We start from the raw sequence: 19,462 nt of genomic DNA, 5'->3' as shown, positions 1-19,462 counted from the left end.
TTGAAAAAACAAAACTTCTAAATGAATTCATTTGACCCCCCAAAAGTTAATGTAAAAGTGGTTTTTTGGTCAGCATTTTGATAGGTGTGAAGGCGACTCCATTGGAGGTATGATTTAAGAGTGGAGAGGTTCTATCCAAGGGATTTTGATCTAAGAGGCTTTTATCTAACTCTCTTCAATTAATTAATTCAAATGGGAGCTTTCATAGCTTAAATCATTATATTTTCTTAAAAATGTATGATTTCAACAAAAATCAGGATGTACCAAAAAGTGTAACCCAGTATTGTGGGATAACCTACCAAACTTGACACAAAAGAACTCCCCTTCTCAACATATCATTACAATATAAATACTCCACCATAATGAGCACAAACAAGATGAGAAATGACAAGGGTATGCAATCTTCAACATTATGCCTATTACAAATGTATTTAAAGTAAAATTATGGTTTTTGTGTCTTCTAGAGAACATTTTTATGAAAGGAATTTATTACTCAATAATTTGAAAACTACATTCACATATATAATTTTCTTATAAATTATTATTAGCTTGAACATATAAATATGTAAGAATGCAATGCGACATAGTTTTTATTTACCTAGAAGATATGAGAGAGGGTGGAGGTTTCAAATTTGTTGTGGGTTTCAGATTAATAGTAATTGTCTCTTAGGTTTTGAAGATGCATTGAGTGGTCACCTTAATTTGGGGCTGCATAGGGACATTCTTTTTGCGACAATCACCCATGATTCTCTTTCAATTGAACATGTTGTTCAGGATGTGCTTTTTGACTAGGTGAGGGATGGGCAATGATTAATGGTGGAAAAACCTTTACTTGGGCTTAAGATAGGTGTGTCTATCATGTTGCTAAGCATAAGTATTTTGCAGATTGGTGATGTTGAATTTTTGCCTCTATTAAAGCACATCATTCTATTTGTATTAGTGTACAAGGGACTTTAGGTCCACCTCCAAAAAAATTTTAAGCCACAATTTGACTATGCGCTACTTCAAAGTTAGGCCTATGATTGTTATGTTGACAAAGATTCGCTTTGCATGTTATTTGCTTAGGAGAAGCATATTTTGTCTTGGTTGGTTCTGGTTCTACATTGAAGATATTTTATGTTGTTGATAGGGTTTCGTATTGCATGAATAATTTCCTCATTGGGAGGTTATTAGGTTTCTATTTAAATATTGATGTTGTTCATAGCAAGGCTCTCAAAAGATGAAGCATGTTTGGCCAGTTTTAGGTGGTTGCCATGACATATCTATTTTTCTTATTTTCCTTTCAAATACTTGAAGAAAGCATGAGAGTCCTACAAGGAGGACCTTGGTTCTTTACAAATTCTTATGTTTCTTTCAAAAGATAGTCTATTAATTTTGATGCTACCAAAGAAGATTTTGATAAGGTCTTTATCTAAGTTAGGCTTTCATGGCTTTCTGTAAAATACTAGTGTGGAGAGATCATACAAGGTATTGCTAATTCTCTTGGTATGTTTATAGCCATTGACAATGTCGTAAAAACTTTGAAACATTTCTTTTTTGCTAAATTTTGTGTGTTTATATAGATAAGGTGATGTCAAACACTATTAAACTGTGCTCCAAGTTTGGTATCTAAGAGTAGAATACTATTAAGTTGTGCTCTAGGTCTAGTATTTAGGAGTAGGATATCTTAGAGTAGAAAATTCAATATGAGTCCTCACAGTTTGTTTTTCGCTACCACAAGGTTGGGCACTTCTCACATTTGATCTAAGTTAAAGTGTTCTCCATGATGTGGAATGAACAAAAGGATTTGGACTTGTTTATGGTGAAAATGGAAACAACAATATTGAAAGACTAAATGAATTCAACCACAAAACCCTAGCCTAACAATAACAAAGATCCACCATAACATATGAAGATTACCTAAGACAATGCAAATCAAATAAAATCACAAATATTATACCATCACATATCCAATAGGGTTTGGATCTCCATTCTTCCTATCTCCATTGATCTTGCTTGATATATTTGCTCTCAGATTTTATGTGTGCACAAGAGCTCAACAAAGAACGAAAATGTGGTTGTAAGTAAGATTGATCGTATATGAAAGTTCGAAAGCGTAGTCAGGTAGAATGATTAGAATAGATTGATTAGGGTTGATAATGAAGGAAGCATCTCCTTATATAGAAGACACTATAAGAAATGGAGGGATAAGATTGAGAGGTATAAAAGATAAATGGTTGGCTAAGATTAGAGGGTAGGTAAAAAAAATAATAAATTAATGAGAGGGTAGGTAGTATAGGAATTAAGAGATGAATGACATGTGTCATGGGTAGAAAAGGATAATGAATTAATTAAAATAAATAAAGATTTGTTTAATTAATAGAAGAAGTGGGATCAATTAAATAAATAAGATATTTATTTAATTTAGGAAAAAGACAATTTAAATAAATAAAAGTATTTATTTAAAAGAGAAATAAGGCTAGAAGAGGATAAATGAATTAATTAAATAAATAAACAAGACAATTTTAGGTGTTTAGATTTTGCCCCTCTTTGAGACAATGCAGCTTGTCGCGTTGTTTCAAAAAAGACAAGACAAATTGATACAAAGTTGCCCCAAGATGGGAATGATATGTCCCCTCGAGAGATTAGATGAAAATGTCTGAAAATATCACAGACAATTTCTCGATAAGAAAGAAAGGCTAGAATGGACTGACTGGATATGATAGAGTGACAAAGTCATGGGATAAAGAAGACTGACTTGGGAGACTAGGGCTAGGGTAGTCTATAAGATAGACTATGAGGGAAAAACATCCTCATTGTCATCCACACACCTAAGAGATCAGAGTGCAGAGAGAGCAGAGAGAAGTCAACGATGATGGCATTGGTGCATAGATTTGATCGCGACCGATATCAGAGGCCAGCAGATGCAGGAGAGCCGGTGAGTACCACAAAAACTCCTTATACTTTGCCGCATTAATTGTTGTCATAAATGCATGCTAGGTAGTGTAATAAATGTGCTTTAGGAAATGTCAAGTGGGGGAGAAAAAAATGCTAAGGCGCATCTGCGTTGGTGCTAGGCGCGTCTGGGTAAGATAAGTGCGTCTGTGTTTGTGTCAAGCGCCTCTATGATTGCAATAGTGTTTGTGTTTAATGTGAGCGTGTATGTGTCTTGCAGACACGTTTATGCAGGACAGGCACATCTGTGCCGAACAGAGGCACGTCTATGTGATTCAGGCGCGTCTGTGCAGGACAAGCACATTTGGGAAGGATGCAAGTGTGTTTGCGTCTTCCAGGACAAATTGGCAGTTCTGTGATAAACATACGTTGTCGATTGGATAAGCTGCTGAGAGGATACACTCAAGTGGGTCCTCTGGGAAAGACTAGAATAACAGATAGGGCTAGGATTGACAATTCTGTGATAGAACATACATTTCCAATCAGGAAACTACTCAAGAGGATACACTCAAGAAGAGGCCCTAAGATAGGATAGATCAAGGCACTTTGTGATGAACAAGGAGTACCAAAAAGATTGACAATTCTGTGATAGAACATACGTTGCCAACTGGATTAGGCTGAAATTGACAATTTTGTGATAGAACATACGTTGTCAATTGGATAAGCTACTCAAGAAGATACACTCAAGTAAGTGTCCTAAAAGATAGGATCAAAGCAACACTTTGTTATGAACAGAGAATGCTACTAGGAAAAAAAAATAGTACTTTGTGATGAACAAGGAGTACTAAAAAGAGTAGCACTTTGTGATGAACAAGGAATGCCACTAGGATAGAAAGCAGTACTTTGTGATGAACAGGGAGTACTAAAAAGAGTAGCACTTTGTAATGAACAGGGAATGCCAATAGAATTGACACAGTTGATTTGCTTGACTGCAGGAGGACCTACCGATGTTGGAGTCACGAGAGAGATTCCCTTCGACTCAAAGTTTACGACCAAAGCTGACACTCGAGGATAGAGCAGCAGTTCAGGCTATGGGACTGCGACATATTCTATATGTGCCTGAGTTTCGGGTGAACATGGGATTGCTAACTGCACTAGCTGAGAGATGGCACTCAGAGACTTGCACGTTTCATTTGTCGATGGGTGAGATGACAGCCATCTTAGAGGATGTATATAGGATACCGAGGGTACCAATCGATGGAGAGTTAGTTCCTTACAATCAAGATGGAGACATGGATGCACTAAGACGAGTGTTTCAGGATCCAAGACTGGAGATGAGAGCAGGGCATGTGGCTTGGGACACCATGACACAAACATGATTGGCACTATCGATAGTGCTGGCAGGAGTTATCAGTGGGTTCCTCTGTCCGAACAGGGTGACACGAGGGTTGGCAATGGATGGGGGAGGACACTGGAGACATTGGTGACTGGGCACACCAGGTTTGCATGGTGATCGTGTTTGCTGGCACACTTGTATTATGAGCTGCATCAGTTTGTATATCACAGATCAACAGGATTGGGATGTAGAGTGACCTTGTTGCGGGTATGGGCATATGAGCATCTACTGGTTACATGTCTAATACACTTTAGAGGCAAGGGACATGGGCGCAACTATGTACACTTGTATGATATGATTACATCACAGCCACGGATTGGGAGACTGGAGTATTGGCACAGAGTTATTGATGAGATAGACAATGTGGTATGGAGGCCTTACTTAGACTATGAGGAGTGGGAGGATGATGTAGTGGAGTTGTCGTATGTGTTCAGGAGCAAGTAACTAATAGGGAGGACACCATATGTTATTGAGTGGCAGTTGGTAGATAGGGTGGGCAGGCAGTTCGACAGGATACAACGGATGCCACAGGGGTCAGGGATGTATGCACGGACAGTGAGGGATCAGGTGCATTTGGGGCCATTGCTTTCTTATGATCAAGCTGTCACACAAATGGTAGAGATGGTTCCCTTGCCTTGGGATATGAGGGCAGATATAGAGGATGCAAGCATGGATGCAGAGTATAGTGCATATTGGGTAGAGCATCCATTTCCACGGCTGACGGATCCAGGGGAGCCGATAGATGGAGATGGTGGAGGTGATGGAGATGATAGTGAAGATGGCAGAGGCAGGGGCCGATGACGAAGATGGGACGCAGTGGCAGAGAGGAGAGTGGCTCTGAGGAGAGAGGACAGAGAGGAGAGACAAGCTCATGTAGTAAGGGGTAGAGGTGGATTGTCGTTGTAGGTGTCAGCAGCATAGGTTCCCAGACTGGTAGAGGCTCCTAGATAGGTAGAAGGACAGGAGCAGGGACAGGGACACGAGTAGCCACTGGAGAAGCCACAGGGACAGGGTGATGGGGGAGAGGAGGAGGATGAGCTAATATCCTTGAGGGAGATCTGCCAGGGACAAGCATATGAGATCCAGAATCTGGAGAGGGAGACAGCTAGACTCAGGAGACAACTGAGGGACACTGAGCGGGAGAGGGATCAGGCTATTCAGCGCTATACAGAGGCTGAGACAGCACTGAGGGAAGGGAGGAAGGTAGTAGAGGACACAGGGGCTAGATACGCCTATGTTTTATGGGCAGGGGAGGGGATAGTTTACTGGCGAGACCTGTACTATGGAGCGGTGCCACCAGATCAGTGGGCTAGGAGCTTCCAGAGACCATCGCGGACTACGATGACCACTGGAGGGAGAGACATGAGACAAGCATCTAGTGGTGGGGTCATGGGTCCTCCACCACCACCAGATAGCAGGGGAAAGAGAGATGATCCTAGGGTGGTCCTTCCAGGGCTCAGACTCCGTCGAGGCCAGCTAGCTCTGAGGGAGGGAGTTCATCATAGCCTTAGAGGGCTCCTTATGTATTAGTTTTGTACCATTTTGTATGATGACACCTTCGGGTGATTGTAGCCATATGTATGTTGACATCATTGTATCATGACACTTATGATTTTGAGATATATATATATATATATATATATATATATATATATATATATATATATATATATATATATATATATATATATATATATATATATATATATATATATATATATATATATATATATATATATATGAGATGATTCATCCTTGTGGCAACTATATGCATGTGTACCTATGTGGTGTATGTTTCTATGTGATGCTTATGATATGGATGCAAATATGTACATGATGAAATGCAATATTTTTGTTCTTTTATGTTTTAAATGTTATGCAAATGCAAATGTGAATGTATGAAATGCAGATGAATATGATAATGTATAGAATGAGATACATTTAAGGATGTAAAATGTGCTAACATGTGATGATGCAGGTACAAACTACATGAAATGCAAATATTTTTGGCGTGTCATTATACTCAGTCATGTGATAGGAGGCTACACGTACTCAAGAAGGACTATGGAGGTCAATCAAGAAAGGGGGATGGAAGATAGAAGATATGAAAATGAAAGAACTTCTTGTGCGTTATCATCATTGAGCTTTATTATGGCAAATAGGTTATGACAATCCAGATATATGTTCGACTCAGAAAGTCATTGTACTCGTTTGCATGGAGATCAGACAGTCGCAAACAAAGAATGCCCCAATTCATACTAGACTCATAGTGTCCTCATATCCTTGGACAAGTCATAGCATTACTAAGAGACAATCCACAGACAACAAAAGAAAAATAGGTGACGATACCCCATCCTCGCCTTTCTAGTCTGAGACATCCTGGAGATAGAATCTCTAGTCCGAGACATCTCGAAAAAGTTAAAAGACATGTCACCAAAAGATGAAAGCAAAAGAAAATTGAGACTCGACACCAACATCCACTGTAGTCCTCAAGTTTAGTGTCTCTTGTCACTCGTATAAGTCTATTTGATTGTGGTCACAATGTTTACTTTCACAAAAGGATAGATAACACTGAACCATAATGTTGTCTGAGTTTGTTGAAAGATTTGATTTGTTGAAGCCCATTGTTATTGTATCTCATCTGAAATTGATACTTTACCGCGGAGAAAATGGAACTTTATTGCAGATTAGCGATGCAAATGTTGCTTTATTGTGGATTGTGCGTAGATAGATTGTAGAAAACTGGAAGAAATTGTACTCCTCAGAACGTGTGATGTTCTCAGTTCCACACCCATCACTAGACATAGGATTTGCCTTAGCCACAAATAGGAGTTGATTTATTATGGATGGAAAGGGGTAAAAATGAGGGATTATTATGAATGGCTAACCAATCTTGGGTAGATCAATAACAAGCCATGATGGGAATTGGTAAGTTTATTATGGATGGATAGGTTGTGAGTGTGTGCAAAGTGAAAGGATGAGATTGAATCCTGAAGGAGGGAGGAGCAATGTCTCTACACATGGTGTCAGTAACCTGGTTCTCACCATGGTACTTGCCCAGGGTGCCACTGAAGTGATTTTCACCGTTGGATGAAATGTTTTTTTGTTTTCCAATTTTATTTTTTCAATTTTTTTGTGTCACAAGGTGCCTGTTTGCCAAGTTTTCACCAAGTAACAATTTTTTTATTTTTATGATTTTTTTGTATTTTTTTTATTTTTTATTTTTTTGGTAATTTTGAATTTTTTGATTTTTTTTTTGTATTTTTGAATTAGGATATTCTGAAGAGCTATGTGTAAAACCTGCGGAGGTGCATGTTGTTGATCGGATATTCCAAAGGTTCGCCATCTGAAGTTGAAAGATGATATGCACCAGATCCATAGACTGTTGTGTGATGATGTAAGGACCCAGCCAATTTGGTTCGAACTTGCCCTTCTTCTCTATGTCTTGCTGATTTTTAGGATTTTTTTTTAGAACTAAGTCACCTACCTCAAATGTGTGAGGCTTTACCTTGTGATTATAATTGCGACTCATTCATTGTTGGACTAAATGATGTGTTTCTCCTTTGATTGTCTTCCTTGATAAAAGAATTAAGATAGAATTACTAGCGTGTGGACTACACAGGACCGTATGTGTGTCACCTAAAGAAGTTTGGGCATCCTTGACAACAAAGTCCAGCGAGGAAGCTCCATTAAAGGTCCATGATGTATCTCCAAAAGGGAATGGATGTGTGTAACAAGTGGATGAGTTATGAAGGCTTATTATTGCGAAAAAAGTGAAAGTAGGATAGCATGATGGAGACTTAGGATCAACAAGTATGATTTTTGACTTAAAATTGTAAAACTTTTGCCCCCAATTATTTTGATATTAGGGGAGATCAACTCTTGTTCTTTTTCTTTCATAGGATTTTTTTCCTTGACTTTGATTTTTGCAGAGTCCAATAGCTTTTGATTTTGATTTGGACTTCTCTTTATTTTTGACTTTTAGATTTTTGTTTTCAAAGCTTGATTTTTGATCCCCAATTAGTAAGGGCTTTTGTGATTCTTGTTGATCCAAGTCTAGAAGTGGAGTGAAAATAGAATGAGTGGATGAAATGGTAAGACTATGTGAGTTCTCAAGAGGGCTGGCGATACACTCAATAGATTCTTTGTTGGAACCACTCTTAGGACTATTGATATCAAGATTTGCTTGCACCACCAGAGGAGATTTGCATTCGGACTTAGTAGCCACAACACTAGGTGATTCATACCCAATTCCTTGGCATTGCAAATTGTTTGTAGGTCATTCCTATCGACTAAATGTCTTAGAAGATAGTGGGAGTTGATCAACATGAAAGATATACTCACCACATCCCATGTCTTTAACCTTGAACTTTTCTTTGATCTTTGTGTGCTTTGATGTAGAAGCTTTCAAGGATTCTGGATCCACATATGCTGATGAAGGAATAGATTGTCGATTGACTAGGATTGTTATTTCTGATCTAGGTCGCATATTGTTGCAATATATGAATGGCTTTGGATCATCTTTGACGGTCACTTCAACTCTATTATGTGGAAACTTGATACATTGATGATATGTTGAAGGAACAACTCTCATTTCATGAATCCATGGACATCCCAAGAGTATATTGTATGTGAGATCTAAATCAAGGACTTGACAAACCACATCCTTCATAACTGGCCCAACTCTGAGAGGTAAAGTAATTGTGCCCTTGGATGAGCATTCTTTGTCATCATATACCTTAATGGTGATTGCATGTGTAGAATTTATAGCCTTTTCAGAATATCCCAATTGTTTAATAGTGCTCAATGTACAAATGTTTAGACTTGCTCCTCCATCTATCATGACTCGTTTTATTCGGTGTTTGTGTAGGAAGGCTTCAATGTGTAAAGGTGCATTATGTGGTTGGCTTATGGAGGCATTGTCAGCTTCAGTGAATGTGAGAGAATGTGGAACGGAAAGGTATCCCACCATGGCTTGAAACTGGTCCATGTTTAGATCAATGGGTATGAAAGTGTCTCTCAAATTTTTGTCAAGAATGGCTTTATGTGCGGGGGATATGTGTAAAAGCTCTAGGATGGAGATAAGGGTGGGCATCCTCCCTAACTGTTCTACCAGATCATACTCAGGTTTGGCTGATGAGGAAACATCGGTTTTAGTCGGAGCGCCTTGCAAAGTAAATTTACCTCGACGAGTTGTAACATTACATTTAGAGGTAATTTCAGAAGAAGATCCAATTCCTTTTAGGACAATTTTAGGTCTTTGGGTAGAATTTTTCAGGCGTTTTGTCCTTTATGATAATGGTAGAGACATAATTATCCATCGAAATGTGATTGACAGTTGAATCATAGTTATAGGATGCTCTCGTATAGTTGGTCTGGTCATCTATGTCTTTAGCTTTTCCCTTGTCATGTTTTGGGAATGGTTCCTTAAACATTTCATGTTCTTGATTGGATGAGTGTCCCTCAATCTCAATGTCACCTCTATCAATAAGATCTTGTGTGATGTTCTTCAGCTGATGACAATTTCCTATTTTATGACCCTTGCTTTTCTGGTATTCACAGTATTCATCATCATTCCACCAATTTGGTTTGACCTTTGGCTCATTTGGAGGCAAATCTAGAATTGTTATTATTTTGTTTGCCACTAGCTTCTTGAAAGCTGACTCGAGTGGTTCTCCCAATGGAGTGTATTTCCTTCGTGATTTGGAAGTTGTTTGAGTATTCACTTGATTGTTTGTAAAGCTTGATCTAGAAAAATGATTTTGGGTCGTACTGTATTGACATCAACAACACCATCATTGACCGTGTTCTTGTTTTTATTCCAAAATCTTGGCTTGTCATTTCCTTTAAAGTCCTCTTTGTTTTCTTTGAATATTTTGACGATGTCTTGCTCAATTAGGACCTTCTCTGTTGCTAAGCCTTTTTCAATGACGTCCTTGAAGGTGGACAAACAAGCTTTTCTTAGGTCATAACCAATGTCTTTGTTAACATTCTGGGTGAACATCTCTACCATTTGTTTTTGTGGAATTTCACAAGAGCATCTGTTGGCTAGATTCCTCCATCTTTGTAAAAATGATGAAAAAGACTCTCCATCCTTTTGCTTGGTGTTGCACAAAGTAGTGATTGATATGTCTGTTTCTATGTTATATGAGAAATGTTGGATAAAAGCCTCTGCTAAGTCACCCCATGACTTAATTCCAAGTGGAAGTTGGGAGAACCATTCCATAGCTTGATCACCTAAGCTCTGTGGTAATATTCTCATCAAATATGTCTCTTCTGTTGCTATCTCAATGCAAGCTGTGAAAAATTGTCTTATATGTGCCTTAAGATCTCCTTTTCCTCTGTACTTATCAAACTTAAGTGTCACAAAGTGTATAGGAAATGGAGGCATTGGAATGTTTTTGTCAAATGGATAGGGACATATGTCTCTCATTATGTAAGCTGGCTTCGGTGTATTTATGTCCTCCATCTTCTTTTGTAAATCCTTAATTTGCTACTCCAAGTTGTTCTTAGGTGGAGACCGACTTCTTGGACCATACCCCATGTCTAAACCACCGGGTGGAGGAGGAGCATGTTGCATATATGGATGATATTGATCATACACATGTTCATATGGAGGAGGTCTATAATGATGTTGTGTATAAGGACCACTTGGTATAAAGTCATGATGAGGAATGGAATATCTCTTTGGTCCATGTATACCATACTCTACAGGCATGCCATGAGTTTGTTCTAGTGTGTTTCCCCCAAATTTGACACACGGTTTCTTTGTGTCCAAATTTTGAGCATGCCTTTGGATATCCAATTGCTTTGGTAGTTGGTCCTTAGCATTGGTAAGTGATTGAGTATATTTTTTTACATAAGGCTTCCATAATGGTCTGTGAAGGTGAGTATCATATGCTTGACCATGTGTATGTGGGACCTCAGGTTTTTGAAACAAAGATGATGGTGACTCAGGCACAAGATGTGGTCCTCTATTGCCTCCACTATTATGCCTCCTTTGATCCATGTTGAGGTGAGGTTGTTGCAAAGGTTGATTTTCCATTATTTGAGGCATGTCAAAATTATGAGAGATCTTGGCTCCACTTTGTGCCATCACTTGTAAGAAATATTGTCTATCTCTCCTCATTATTTCCTCAACCAATCGATTAAAATGGGGATCCATAATGGAGTCTTCCACTTCTGCTAAATGTATGGAAAATTTCTTCATATTGTCACTATTTGTATCATTGTTATTTGTAGTGTCCATATTCTCAACATTTGGAATGTTTCTATAGGCATCCATGTCAGGGAATGTGGTATGATCAGAATTGAAAAAGACATCATTGTCATACTCATAGGCACTCATGTTTGCGGACTCTTGAGCCTCTTTAGCTTCTCTCTTAGATTTTTGGGAACGAGTTTCAACCATGAACTAGGTCTTGACCAAGATGTACGAGACTAGATGAAAATGGAAAAAGTATGGAAGACCAACAGTTAGATGGAATGTAAATGAATCTGAGATTTACTTGCAATGTCCAAAGTGTAAGACCAAGTATGTATGTAGTAGAGTAGGTGTGGCTTCCAAAGAGATGATAGTTTCTCTTGATGAGGTAAGTTGACCTTGACTCTAAGTTAGACCAAATGAGACCCAAAGGTGATAGACCTTGATGAGGGACCACTTAGTAAAATGTTGTTGTATGTATTGTGTTGACAAAGCAAGATAAGGACAAGCAAGTAACCTTTTGACTCAAGTTTAGACAAATGTGAATGTAATGCAAGGTGCAAAGTAATGATGAACTTTGTGAGACCCAAAGGTAGGTTGAATGATAGATGAAAATCTAGAGAAATAACTTAGGAAGCTCAAGAATTCTGAAACTGATTGCTCTTGTTTGTTGGACTGTAAATTTTTCCAATTTGTGAAGTTGTTTGTTGTAACCAAATAAAAAAAATGATTGTTTTTTGTGGCAAGATGACACAATGTTGATGAGGACTCAATGTTTGCAAGTGTTTAGACTCAAAATGACTTGAAAGAAAGTGTGTTGTTTGATGTAAAAATATTTTGCATACACTTGAAGACACAAAAGACACAATGTTTTGATGTTTGATCTTGAATGTTTGAATGTTTAAAAGAAGAGAAGCACAATTCCTATGGTTGGCCAGGACAATAGTTGTTGATCCCACATGGGGTTTCCCCCGAGGCTACGCTATTCAGAGCGAATACTTAGATGCTTGACCCCACTGGCTCCACCCTCGACACTCACTTCTCCGAGGCAACCAAGCATCAGTCCCCATGAAAACTCCTCGTGGCGAACTTTGTATCTCTACTAAGAATCGTATGTGTGTGGGTCACTCTAGAGGTCCGACCTCCTGCCCCAACAACTAGAAGGATTTTGACCTTCTAAAACAAAAAGGTACTAGTAAGGGCATCCGCTCGTGTGGCCATACATGTGACACTTTCAGCTCTATAAATACAGAAGACTCCCAACCGCTAGGGGTTACGCCCTACAACTGATCAAATAAATTTAATCAAACGAGTTTATGGGGAGACATAACATCGATATGAAATAATTAGCACACGTTACCCATGGCTTTCACCATGGATACAATTATTTATAGTGGTTTGAAAAAGGTGGGTTTTCTTTGCTACCACTTGGGTCGTTCTCTCCTCACTGGTAGTCCTAATGACCACACGGGGAGACAGACCCTCTAGAGATTAAACAAAAAAAGCATATTGCTCAAGACACAAAAGACACTGATTCAATTTTAGTGCACCAATTGAAGTGTTTGCTAGTCTTATGAAAACAAGGCACACAATAAAGATTAAAAAAAAAAACCCTTGCCAAAATTATGCAACAAAGTTTTGTTAGTAGTTTTTCAATAATACCCCTCCTGCAAGCACACAAGTTAGGTAAATTTTAGATCCAAAAGACTCTGTGAAATAGGGGGCCTTTAACAATGCATTTTGGACAAATTCAAATATCTGATTTTCCATGAGTTTTTTTGCATCATTAAAAAACAGAGAACCTATTAAATTTCAAGACATTTTCAGAAATGTAAGAAAATCCAAAAAAAAATCTAATTTGCTCCAAAAATTATAGAAAATGTAAAATTGATCCAAAAAATCTAAATTTTTTACTGGAAACTCGTGATACCATTCCCAACTTGCATAAAAAAAATTCTGCAAAAAATCCAAGAAGTTTGTGAGATATGAGCAAAATAATGCAAACCCCTAATTTTTAAAGATCCAATTTTTGAGGAAATATTTTGCATCAAAATTAAAATCACAAAGAATAGATCCTATGTATAATTCTGAGAGATTTCCAAAAAAGTAACAAAATCCAAAAAATTCGCTAATTTTCTCTCAAAATTATTTTTTTATGAAAATGCATAACAAATTCATAGAAAATTCAAATATGATCCAAAAAATCTAATTTTTTTACTGAGCACCTTTGATAATGTTCTTGACCTGAAAAAAAAATTTGATGTCAAAATGCAAAGCCGTTTATGAGATCTAATCAAAATAATGAAAAATCCTAATTTTTAAAGATCCGATTTTTTTATGAAATATTTTGTATCAAAATTAAAATCACAAAGAACAGATTCTGTGTATAATTCTGAGAAATTTCAAAAAATGTAAGAAAATCCAAAAAAGTCGTTCATTTGCTCTCAAAATTAATTTTTTATGAAAAATAAAAAAAATTCATAGAAAATTCAAATATGCCCCAAAAAATCTGAATTTTGGATTGCAAGTTCTTGATACTGTCCCCAAACCTGCAAACAAAATTTGATGCAAACAGTCATAGCCGTTTGTGAGATCGGATCAAATCTCTCCAAGATCTTGATTTTGTGTCCAAAATTCTAGTTGCACAAGGTTATTCTCCAAATTGTTTTACAAAACAACAATATAGGGCTAGAAAAACTTGCAAAAAACACAGATCTAACAAAAAACCATGTCCCACTGGGCGTGCCAAAATGTTTATGGTGAAAATGAAAACAACAATATTGAAAGACTAAATGAATTCAACCACAAAACCCTAGCCTAACAACAACAAAAATCCACCATAACATATGAAGATTACCTAAGACAATGCAAATCAAATAAAATCCCAAAGATTATACCATCACATGTCCAATAGGGTTTGGATCTCTATTCTTCCTATCTCTATTGATTTTGCTTGATATATTTGCTCTCAGATTTTATGTGTGCACAAGAGCTCAACAATGAACGGAAATGTGGTTGTAAGTAAGCTTGATCGCATATGAAAGTTCGAAAGCATAGTCAGGTAGAATGATTAGAATAGATTGATTAGGGTTGATAATGAAGGAAGCATCTCCTTATATAGAAGACACTATAAGAAATGGAGAGATAAAATTGAGAGGTATAAAAGATAAATGGTCGGCTAAGATTAGAGAAGAGGTAAAAAAAATTAAAAAATTAATGAGAGGGTAGGTAGTGTAGGAATTAAGAGATGAATGACATGTGTCATGGGTAGAAAAGGATAATGAATTAATTAAAATAAATAAAGATTCATTTAATTAATAGAAGAAGTGGGATCAATTAAATAAATAAAATATTTATTTAATTTAGAAAAATGACAATTTAAATAAATAAAAGTATTTATTTAAATGAGAAATAAGGCTAGAAGAGGATAAATGAATTAATTAAAAAAAAAAAGATTTATTTAATTAATAGCTTAAAATAATTAAATAAATAAAGACAAGACAATTTTAGGTGTCTACAAGACCTTTCAATTGTAAACTTCGCAAGAAAAACTCAAAGTTCTTCCTTAAGGACAAGAGAAAACCAAATACTAGTACTTTAGTTTTCCTAATTCCTCTTGGAAAAAAGTTAAAAAAAAATTGCATTGCACTTAAAGAAATGAGTGGGTCCCCCTTTCATTACAAGAGAAAACCAATACTTGTGATAATATATTCTTTGGTTGAGTCTAATTCTTCTTTGTGATAAAACAAGATGACCCTCATGGACCAAGGTTTTCGTGTCTTTACAAACTCCATTTTGGTTCATAGCTCCAATGAAAAACATTTATCTAATAAAAAACATAAAATGTAAGAATAATAGTTTGCTAACATATTTTTTTGCCAAACTTCCATGGGCCATCCACAATAAGTTCAATATATAAGAGGATTAATCCACTTTTGAAAAATTGGGTCAAATTATTTAATTATTTATAGATACATATTTCATGAATAAAAATTCACATAAATCCATTTCTCACAAATATAAATTATTCTCTTAACATTTAAAATATCTAATTAATATAATAAAAAAATATAAAATTGTTAAAAAACACCCATTCAAATTATAATTTTAAGAATATTTTTATTATCATATAATGCATAAATGATAGCTATTATTTATTTTGATTTATGAAACTCAATCCTCGAACTCTAGTTCATGTATGTACCATCAAATTACCAAATCCCGTTCTCTTTAGGCCACCTCTGCTTCTTTAAAGGATTTTTGTATTTATTGAAAAAATGCCTATATTAATAGAAAAAAGAATGTACAATAGAGATGTCTTTCAAGATAAATAAGCACCTTGAAAGAAGCAATTTAAGTTTGACTATATTTGTAACAAAACTTTACTACAAGGAGCATTTTAGCATAAAACATTTGAGTGAAACAATACAATTGCGTATTGTAATTTGTGATAAGATAGATACCATTTTTCTTCAAGAGTATCAAGCACATGCTCCTCAATGATATTCATAGTTGTGAGTAGAAATTCATTGTGGTCTTTAGCAATAGCTATCAATCGGGATTGAACTTTATGTATTTGTGTCTTGAACTCAAATTTGTAGAATTATATCTCAGCAACCAAATATATAACAAAATACATTGATGATGATAAGATTTGATAACATCTTGATTTCCATCTTTATATTCTATTAAATATAGCAAGAATAAAGGGTTGAATTGTTTGCCAAATTTGTTGAGCATGTTTACACAACTAGAAAGCATGTATAATAGTTTCCAACTTGTGATAAAATAAGCATTTGGTGGAGCAGGTTGGGAGGAAGGAGAGACATCATCCATACCAAATTTATAGTGGATTATTTTCCATGCAAGAAATTGCACTTTAGCTCTAGCTTTGGATTTCCAAACAGCAAGATTCAAGTTGAACCACTTGGACTAAGACCAATTCACTCTCTATTCCAAATTTAACTCTGGTTGTGTTTGGATTGGAGGAAGACATTTAAGATAGATTAGCTTAAAAGTTATTCTTTTTATGTTATTATTTGGAGGCCACCTCCAATTTATAAATAAGTTGCAAGAAATGGGAGTAAAAATTCTATTGTAGATCTAGAAGAACAACCAAATGAACTTTGTGAATGTGTTTGATCAAAACATTGGAGAATTTGAATTAATGTTTAAGTTGCAATTCATTTTTTCAAGTTGACGAGGATAACTCCCAAATGAATTTTGTGATGCTTTTTTGAATAAGATCATACAATGCAAATGAGAGTTAATAGCACAAGGTTGCTCATGTAAGGTTTATCAATTGATTCCACCAAATAGATGAAGTTAAGAAATTCATCTCATGGCTAAGATCTTGTCCATTTCATTGAAGACAGGGAAACACATACTGCCAAGCTTATGTGAAAATTAGTATTAGAAATTTCAACAACTTGTTTCTACTTTGAAACACTAGAGAGCATGGGAACAAGCAATGGAAAAACTTTACAATAAAACACATATTCAAGAGGCATTAACCAATGCCCATTTTCGGTGGAACTTACAATAAACACTTTAAAGTACATAAAATTGAATTAATTCTATGAAATTTTAAAATCTTTAAATCCCATAATTATCATTATAGTGCAATATCAATATATATGTTAAAATATTATGCATCTTGTAAAATTTAAACAAAGCTGTGAAAGAGCATATAATTCCAATTTTTGTCTTAAAATTGTTTATTGTTTAATCGCTTCATAACTTCATATGAGATTGCATAGAGTCTTACAATAACAATAAAATATGAAGCATAAAAGTCTTCCAATAAATATAAACAACTATCTAGTTTTATTTTCCATGACATTAAATATAAAATCAATCCCCAAATAAATGAGGTCATCTTTTTCCAGAACTAAAACTCTTCTCCCATCAGCAAATTGTTTTCGGTTAAGCGATTTACATAATTAGCAGAACTTCTTAACAACATATTTGTCCACCATAATGGCCAAAACTGAACATCTTGGGTTGTTAGCAAAAGGTAAGCTTGTCTACAATCTTAAGATTTTAAAGTTTATACTGAAAAATACTCCAGTTTTGCTTACCAAACTACTCAGCTATGTATGTGTTATTATTATGGACAATCTAACTGCATGGAAAGGGATTTGAACTCCAGTCAAACTCCTGTTTATAGACAAATAAGGGGAGTTTTCTCCGCGCTTCTCAAAACTTTCTAGACAATATCTTGCTAAGCACCATTTCTTCTCACAGTTTCCTCTGGCTCGGACTTCACAGAATTATTTGAAGAGGAAGTAGCTGAGACCAATTCATCACACCATTTGAAAAACCCACAAGATCCTTCTCCCTGACAATGACCCCAAGAAAAAACAAAATAATTTAAGGCGTTCAGAGCAAACTGAAACTTGAAGACGAGAAACAGAAAATGAAAATTCGACTACCTTTTTGATGGGGCATTTAAAATACTGCTGGCCTTTATTTTTCCCATTCTGGGTAGTTAAAGGCATGCAAGGACCTGCTTCACATTCGCACAGGATAGACGACTCATTACTGTACTTAATCCTCCCATCACAGCCAGGAGATGCAAACTGTTGCTGCAATCCCAATTCTTCGTGAGCGCTAGCGTTGGGGTTTTGTGTGGGAGAGTTAGGGTTATTTGGAGGAGAGCTTTGGCTAGGGTTTGGACTATGATAATCTGAAGAAGAGCTAAGGCTAGGGTTAGGGTTTCGTGACTGAGAGTTAGGGTTAGGGTTTTGTGAAGCAAAGGCTTCGAGGTCAGGACACCATTCAAAAAATTCACACTGCACAATAAGTTTGAATCAGCAATCTGTGTGTTTAAATAAGGTTGTTTATAAAAATGAGAATAAACATCTTTCTGTTAAATCATGCATGGACAACAGTTACAGTAAAAAAGAAACAAAAGCACCTGAAATTTACATGAAAGAGCAGCAATGTTTTGTCCAGAGGTGGGCTGATACCTGATAACACCTGTAGAACTTTCGGCCAGGGTTTGTAAAGGCATTTGAGGTGATAATGAGACTTTCTCTATCACAACGACACATTTTTGGTGGAATAACGTCATTTCCAAGTGAAAAACTTGGTATCTGTTCTTGCGTCGAATTACTGGGGCAGTGCTTAGCCCAGTGCCCTAATTGTTGACATTTGAAGCATTTGCCTAAACTTCCATTGCCAAGTAAAACATTTGGAACCTGTTCTTGCGTGGAATTATTGGGGCAGTCCTTAGCCCAATGCCCTAACTGTTGACATTTGAAGCATTTACCTAACCTTTGCGATACAGCCATTGTACAACGTCAATTAAGAAGATGTATTTTTAGCTATGTTTCTGAACACTCGTTCAGAGACTCTCTATAGCAGGGTAAATATGAACAGACCTACCTGAAATTCTTCTCGAGGAATACGACTCGGATTCCATTCATCATCTCTGGTTATATTACTCCCAATTCCTATATGCTGCTGTGGTTACACGCAACCTGGTGATGCATTAAATCGAGCACTTCAAGCCCTAATTCGCCGAAGGCGATTTTATTAATTATATAGTATATTAATTAATTCAAATTTATTTTGAAGTGTTCGATTTAATGCATCACCATGTTATTTTATTAATTATATAGTATATCAATTAATTCAAATTTATTTTGATATTAAATATAATGAAAGATAATTTATTTTCTTGTTTTAGTTTTTTTCAATTATTGTGATGTCTCTTCTTCAATGAAGATAGATGTACAAGTTATGTAGGTCTTGTAAAAAATTTGAACAATTTTATGAATCTCATTATTGATTGACATAGAAGGATTTTCATTATATGTACTTCTAACATGTCAGACATTGTGAACAAGGAATTGGACCCATTAGTTTGACAACCTTAATATCTTTCTATGTGGACTCTTGCCCCTTTCTCTTCCCTTACCTCTTTTATATTTTATGTTTGTAATGTAAGCCTTCACTCTTCTCTTCTTGATGATATATTATCA

The 19,462-nt window shown here is 36.1% G+C and overlaps 1 protein-coding gene across 1 annotated transcript in view; it reads right to left on the bottom strand.

Moving 5' to 3' along the window:
* Positions 1–18,990, bottom strand: part of LOC131073836 (uncharacterized) — a 54,373-nt gene extending 35,383 nt beyond the window's left edge. The window contains exons 1-4 of the mRNA XM_059211904.1: positions 18,864–18,990; positions 18,446–18,752; positions 17,909–18,268; positions 17,706–17,814 (exon numbers count right to left, since the gene is read on the bottom strand). Coding sequence (XP_059067887.1) covers positions 17,706–17,814; positions 17,909–18,268; positions 18,446–18,752; positions 18,864–18,907 — 820 coding nt within the window. The 5' untranslated portion in view covers positions 18,908–18,990. The remainder of the gene's footprint in view (positions 1–17,705; positions 17,815–17,908; positions 18,269–18,445; positions 18,753–18,863) is intronic.
* Positions 18,991–19,462: the final 472 nt, after the last annotated feature.

The sequence above is a fragment of the Cryptomeria japonica genome, chromosome 9, assembly GCF_030272615.1.
Source record: "Cryptomeria japonica chromosome 9, Sugi_1.0, whole genome shotgun sequence".
Taxonomy (NCBI): Eukaryota; Viridiplantae; Streptophyta; class Pinopsida; order Cupressales; family Cupressaceae; genus Cryptomeria; species Cryptomeria japonica.
Note: the sequence above shows the minus strand (reverse complement) of the source record. Positions and strands in the feature narration are given on the sequence as shown.